The sequence below is a fragment of the Notothenia coriiceps genome, unplaced genomic scaffold (assembly GCF_000735185.1).
Source record: "Notothenia coriiceps isolate Sejong01 unplaced genomic scaffold, NC01 NC01_scaffold00027959, whole genome shotgun sequence".
Lineage (NCBI taxonomy): Eukaryota > Metazoa > Chordata > Actinopteri > Perciformes > Nototheniidae > Notothenia > Notothenia coriiceps.
This window is the reverse complement of record NW_011360660.1, coordinates 1-7,116: the sequence shown is the minus strand read 5'-3', so window position 1 is coordinate 7,116 and position 7,116 is coordinate 1. Positions and strand designations below refer to the sequence as shown.

General features: G+C 40.0%; 2 protein-coding genes across 3 annotated transcripts; both read left to right on the top strand.

Moving 5' to 3' along the window:
- The first annotated feature begins 1,009 nt into the window (after positions 1-1,009).
- On the top strand, positions 1,010-2,844 carry LOC104957892 (vacuolar fusion protein CCZ1 homolog). Its single transcript, XM_010785573.1, has 3 exons — positions 1,010-1,197; positions 2,029-2,156; positions 2,262-2,844. Exons 1-3 carry the CDS (start codon positions 1,010-1,012, stop codon positions 2,315-2,317), a joined length of 372 nt encoding a protein of 123 aa, XP_010783875.1. The 3' UTR covers positions 2,318-2,844.
- Positions 2,845-3,359: 515 nt separating this feature from the next.
- Positions 3,360-7,101, top strand: LOC104957891 (disks large-associated protein 5-like). Of its 2 annotated transcripts, none has more exons than XM_010785571.1 (10): positions 3,360-3,461; positions 4,266-4,513; positions 4,606-4,793; positions 4,944-5,024; positions 5,125-5,164; positions 5,258-5,344; positions 5,464-5,559; positions 5,700-5,774; positions 6,500-6,534; positions 6,662-7,101. In XM_010785571.1, exons 2-10 carry the CDS (start codon positions 4,270-4,272, stop codon positions 6,875-6,877), a joined length of 1,062 nt encoding a protein of 353 aa, XP_010783873.1. In that variant the 5' UTR covers positions 3,360-3,461; positions 4,266-4,269; the 3' UTR covers positions 6,878-7,101. The 2 variants fall into 2 exon arrangements, with proteins under 2 accessions (XP_010783873.1, XP_010783874.1); XM_010785572.1 differs by lacking the exon at positions 3,360-3,461 and adding an exon at positions 3,965-4,075.
- The last annotated feature ends 15 nt before the right edge of the window (positions 7,102-7,116 follow it).

Genomic DNA, 7,116 nt, shown 5'->3' with positions numbered 1-7,116 from the left:
CGCTGTCATCTACCGGTGCGTTAAGACCAACTACAGTGTTCGGATTTTTGTAAACTTAATTTTAGTAGTTCTCTCATGGCAGTACTGGAAGTACGGGAGACCTATAAACGGTTTTGTAATACTTCTGTCACATAGTGATCATCTTCTCAATAAACATCTTTGCTGATGTTTTTTAGTCTTCTGGCCACTCAGAATCAAGATTGTTGCCGGAACTCCCCATCGACCAATAACTTTGCGGTAGAACTCTTCTTTATACATCCATGGGTACAACTTCAGATAAAAATGAACACATGGTGAAATATGACCCCCGGTTTGATGATTGACAGGTCCTATTGCAAATAGGGAGCTATCTACCCTTACCCACAATTTAAAGTAAGCCACAAAGACTATCTCCTCTTTACTCTTCTCGCAGCAAGATGTCAGAACAAAGTGAAAAACAAACAATGGCATAAAATATTATTAATATGTCGGGTAGTAATATATTTATTTATTTTCTTCTCAGAGTGTACCAGAATGCATAGTTTGTTAGTATTTCTAAAAATCTCCTGGGGGAGAATCCCCCCAGACCCCCTGCTGGGGTTGGGTTTTCAGCATGTGTGCCTTTTTCTATTGTTCAGCTTTGATTTCATCAACTCATTAAACCTTTTTTAAAAGCATACTTTAGTTCTGTGAAGGGATATAAGGGATATATACACTGTACTTCACTTTTATTAATATTGTATGCTGAAAAGCGTATATATTACAGCACGTTTTTTTGTTGAATAGATTTGAGTGCTTCAAAATGTTGGGTCGCGATGTATTGACCAAGTAAAAAGTGGGTCCCGAGGCCTGACCAGTTGAGAACCACTGATCTAAAGTGATTTGGCTTACTGTATCATGTATTAATTAATAAAGCGTGTTTACAGGATGTTTGGCTCCAGAGATCACAGGTTGAGCAAAATGTATAGGATTATGTAAACCCAAAAGGGACAAAAGCAGCCGGTTGCTTATTTTTGCTTTGTTTTTATAAATGTATATGTTCTTTGATTTTGTGTTCAGGCCAGAGAAAGAGCCCCAGTTTAAGTTCATCTACTTCAACCACATGAACCTGGCGGAGAAGAGCACGATCCACATGAGGAAGACGGCCAGCGTGTGCCTCACCTCGGTCCACCCCGACCTCATGAAGATCCTGGGAGACATCAACTGTGACTTTGCCAGGTACAGCAGAGAACTGTCACACTGTGTCTCTAGTTATATCAACCCTATGGGCCTCCACTGATCTATTGTTATAGTGACTGGCCACAAATCAGCTTGAAAGCATCCAATGGAAACCGCAGAATAGAAATACTTTATTTAGTGTTAGTGAGGAAAGCACATTTCACAAACAGTGGAAACAAAATAAGGAAAAACTGAGTACAACTTTATTTTTTTCATGGATACCATCACAGCTGTGTCTGTTTACACATAAGTGTGAAGCTCCTTCTAATGTTTTGAGCAGTCATGAGCCTGCAGTCATGTGAGTCCCATTTTCAGCCTGTGGCACGTTGTGTGGTATTGACCGTATTTATCCCAGTATCACTAGCAGTTCCTCTTTGAGTGCAGATGTTGTGTAGATGCTGCTGGTCCTTTGAATTTGTCAGCACACAAACATACATACAGTGCAATTTGTGTAATTACATATGGAAATGTAGGTCCTTTTATTATGAAATTCAAGATTTTAGTATCTCAAAAAAAGAACCTGTTTCTGACACAAACCCTAAAAACATTACATGACATGTCACTTGTTAGACGCTTCTATCCAAAGCGACTGACATACTCAGTACTGTGGGTAATCCCCACAGGAGCAATTTGGGGTGAAGTGTCTCAGGGACACAACGACATGCTGACTGCAGTGGGGTTTGAACCTGTGACCCCCTGATCCCAAAACCAACGCACAACCCACTGCGCCACACACCTCCGATCAACAACTAAAATGTTATGACTTATGACACTTTAAATGTGGTAGTTGCCTTTAAGTGATGGTGCTTTGCTCTTTGATCCCCCTCTCAGGGTTGATGAGGACGAGGAAATCATCGTAAAAGCGATGACAGACTACTGGGTAGTCGGCAAGAAGTCAGACCAGAGAGAGCTGTATGTGATCCTGAATCAGAAGAACGCCAACCTGATCGAAGTGAACGGTATGTCTCCACCACCTGGTGACGAGCAAACCTGCGTCATTCCACAATAAACAACACTTCTTTCATCCCTTCCTTAATGTCCTTTTTGTCTTTGCTCCACCACAGAGGAGGTAAAGAGGCTCTGCGCGACGCAGTTCAACAACATCTTCTTCTTGGACTGATGGAGCTGATGAGACGGAGACTGTTCCCCCACACTAACACTGTCAGAGTTGCAGGGTATCATGACAGCATCAGCGTAATGCAATAATTGCATTGTAAAATAAAAACAATTAAAAGCTTTCTCACCAAGTTTTTATTTTATTTAACCTTTAAAAAAAATGTAATTTTCTCTTGTAATTAAATGTAAATCCAGATTTTTACTGTACTTTAATTTTCTTTGTACATACTTTAAGGATTTTGTTAACTGTTCATTGGGATTTCTTTAGAAACAATTTGTTCGCATCATGAAAATGTCTCAAATTAATTTAAAAACTGACGTGCACACTTTACGCCCAGGTTTCTTTGATCATCAGTGATTATTTTAAATACGATGTCTTCATGTCAAAAGTATTGTGGTTTGCAAACAACTGCGCATTGTCATTTTACTCTGTGTAAGAAATGTTTTTTTTAGGTAAGGATTAAGTAGCAACATCAGAGATTATGTTTATTTATTGGACACATTTTCAGATGAGAATAAAGTTTGACATTACCTCTGTTGTAGTTGTGTTTGTGTTGCCCTTTATAAAACAGTAAGAACGTTTTTTTTTCTTTTTTGCAACAATGAATGCATCTAAAATATAGGTGAACAACAAAAATAAATAATTGAAGGATTGGCCTCAATTAATTTCAATTAGGGGCCTTCGAACATGCTAGGGATCATTCATAATTGCTGTGTCAAGGCCTAGATACAGTACTATTCTAATCCTATGGATGTTTTCATAATCTTTAATCAATTCAATAAGATGAGGAGCACATTTAAACTCTGATAACACGGGCTACTGAGTTGTGATGTTTATACAATAGCGTCTCCATCCGAGAGCTAATTCGTTTTTAAAACTGTTAAATGTACACTTACCACTCCACACCAATAGGTGGCATAACATCCTACACTCATCACTACAAAACCAGAGAAAAAAAAAAGGACCAATCGTCGCTCGTTGTCCCATTTTCAGCCAATCAGCGTCAACCTTGATGAAATTTAAAAAGTCACCCGCCATGGTTGTTGTGTATTTCAGGCTGAACTACCTGTCCGTTGAGTAGTAGGTGTCATACTGCGCGGCTGGAAAACGAAGTTTGATTTGTATACGTGTTTTTAAGAAGAGCAAGGTAAAATGGATGTGTTATTATATAATTCGTTAAAAGGCAGTTCTATAGTTGGTTGCTAACGGAACATTTCCTCTTGGTGATGAGCTGTACTAACGCTTAACGTCTAACTAGCTAACTGTGCTAACATTAGCTACATTTTGCTCGTCTTTATCGTACAAACTAAATTATTCTACGTTAACTGTTACAGTAATTGGAACGGGATTTGTAACGTTAATCATACGGAGTTTGATAAACATTAGTTAAAGTTTGATCAACTTAACTTTGCGTTGGATTTTGGACCACTGGTTTTGAATAGGTTACTGTTGTGTAATTTGTCCATGGAAAGTGTTTCATCATACATTAACGTTACAACGTGTTTTTTTTCCCCTTTGTGTTTCGCCTTTAAGTTTTTTAAGTTAATGTTACAGTGAAATGTAGGTTTTAAGGTCAGCTCAACGTTATCTGTTTGACACCTTAGGGAAGAGACAGCTAAACATTGAGGTGTATTTAGCGTTAACGTTAAGAGGATTAAAAACAATCATTTGTAAATTTCGATATATGATTACATGTTCATGTTAATTTTGAGAAGGGGCTGCTAGTTTCAGTTGAATCCTGATGTTCAATTGACGTCATAGGTAATTACTTTTGTTGACTAAATGATGAAAAACTAATGCTAATACTTTTTTAGGTTTTAAATCCTATCACTTTTATTTAGACCCTAAACATTCATCTTTTTGTAGAAGTTGTCAAAACCTCTACCACTTCCAATGTGATTTACTTGAATACCTGTCATAGCACCTTATATTCTGATCCTCTTAACTCCAGATACATGAACATGGATTCACGATTCGCTCACCTGCGCCAGCGGGACGCCAGTGTGTCGATGCTGAGGGTGAAGATGTCCCGCAGGAGGTCTCAGTCCCAGAAGGAGAACAGACAGCGGGCCATGAACACACGCAGACAGATGGACCAAATCCCAGAGATGGAGATGTCGTCCCTGGACGCCTCCACTGCGATGGCCAACATGTCAGTTACTCGGGGGAAGACACTGAACAATGCCAAATCTGCTAAAAGTATGGCTTTATTTACCACCAGAGCTTCGACTCAGTCTAATAACTTGTTCACAATAAGGCACTCCCAACATAACCCTTTATTTTCCTCACAGTTATGGCTGCAGAAGAGAGGTTGAAGCAGCTCCAGCGCTGGAAAGAGCGTAAGACTCTTGAAAAGGAGAAGGAAATGAGAGAAAAGGAGCGTAAAGGTGTTTTTAAGACAGGCCTGTATCATCCAAAGGACGGTCTTTCCATCGCCCCCCTGCCCACAGTCCCAGCTAGCTCAACTAGATCTAAGGAGGTGAGGGGCGGATCATCAAAACACTAGTTTACACTGTAAACAACTCCTGCAATATAATAATAATAATAATAATAGATTTTACAGGTGCTCAAAGACGCTTTACAGATATAGTGAAAAGACAATCTGTCTAATTTGTTCTTTTTATTTCAGTCTTTGAACACAACTGCATCCCAGAGTGTCAGAGTCACTCGATCAATGAAACAGCAGCAGCAGCAGCAGCAAGTGCAAAAGGTAATACGATCTTTTTCTCATATGCTCACAAATTAACTTCCAGAAAACCAAAAGCTGATATAAACTTTGTTGTGCTTTTCTTCCACCACATTTTCCACAGCCTCTAAAGACGCAGAATCTGAATACTGCAACAAAAAAAGGTAAACAAATGGAGTTTCCCAATGTTTTATATAAAGCATATTGTTTCCTGTAACCTGGCGTCTTATAGATCTGACCTCTCTCGCCTCCTTTAGCTCAACCTGCTATGGAAAGATCCACCAGGAGCCAGGTCGCTCCCGTCAAGCCGGCAGCGGCTGCTACCAAGATCAAAGTTTGTGCCGGTAAGAAATACAATAAAGGAGTCCATAACGCGACCTTGAGACCAGCTTTCAGATCGGTTTCACCCTATTGTGTTCCCTTATCTGCACCTCATTCTGTGTCTCTGTAATTCCTACTGTAGTGGAGCCGGTCGTACGAGCTGTGTCGACCCGATCAGCCAACAGGCCTCCGGTTACAGCTCCTGTGGTGAAAGACAAACCTAAGGGCAAGCCTGCAGGTAAACACTGAGCCATGGCCACAGTTTAGGCGTTTTTATTGCATAAAAACTGAAAAGCACTTGAAATGTGACCATCAACGCAAACAGAGATACATGCTTTGTTTGGTAAACCCACTATTTGTAATCTTCTCCCATTTTAGATGCAAGAACCACAAGGAGCAGAGCGTTTGTCGACCATGTGGCCCCCCCTTCTGACCAAGAACAGAACTGTGAAGGTATCCTTACATGTTGATAAAGAGCCATCCAATTATGCAGACTAGGGCTGCAACATATTGGAAAAGACTGACATTGCGATATTGTTTTCCCCTGCTATATATATATGTATGTATGTATGTATGTATGTATGTATGTATGTATGTATGTATATGAAAAAACTGGAAAATGTTGGAGTCTTCCCTTAAAATGTATCCATGAAACACTTACTACAAAATATCATTTATGAAGCAGATTCACAACTAATATATATGAAAAAATACAGGAATTGAAAACCATCCTTTCTTGAACTTTAACGCTATACAATTGGTATTTTTCTAACTATATTTAACCGGATGAAGGATTTTAGTCACGGACGAAGTTATCAGAGCAACAAGCTGAGCTAGCTCGGTTAGCCTGCTGTGATCTGATCAGGAATGATTGTGATTGGTGGTTTGCTGTGCATGCAGAGCCTGCATGTCACTCACTCAAGTACCCCTGACATGAGAGCTGCGTGAGTTTTCCTTTTGTAGCAAAGGAATTCTAACATGACGTGTTTGAGTTAATTTGCCTACTTAATATCGCACGTCTTAAAAAAAACGCACGTCCTGCGATGTGAATATCGCGCATGCGGATAGCGCGATTATCGTCACAACACGATATATATCGCGCAGCCCTAACGCAGACTGTTTTATTTTATCCTCTAAACTTTATATAACTTTATGTATTTCTCCTTTTTAAATTACAGAAACTGACCACACTGTGGAGCCTGCTGTGTTCAAGGTGAGCTTTTATTTGAGTTTTACACAGTTGTAAAATAAGTTGGTATCTTTTTATGGTTTGAAGCTTCATTCATAAAGTTGACATTTTTACCACTATGATTGATAAATGAGTTTTTTGTGTCATACAGGTGCCTGAGATGCAGGAGCCAGGGGAAGACATGGTGGTGAACCCAGCTCCAGCCGACTCCATCCCCGCTGAGGGTCCCGTCGATGCGCCGCCCTCATTGTCTTCTTTTGCTCCGACGGATTTCACTTTCAAGGCTCCTACCGGCTTACCATCCTTCAAGTTCGATCCGCTCACTCCTCGCTCTGCAGACGCTTTCCTCACTCCAAGGTCAGCCTGATCCCCTCTTCTCTGTTGGTTAAACACTCCATAAGCTTAAACATGTTTGCATTGTTACATATTAGGGATGCCAGAAACTGACCATGATCCAAATCGGACAGCCCTGGCGAATAATAATCGATTATTTGAAAAAAAAACTCTTGCATTTGTGATTTTGAAGTAGTTCCACGAAGAACTCTTCTTTCCTTTGTTCATCTTTAGTTGTGTTCTCACTCCAATAAATCAATCGCACGTGTGACG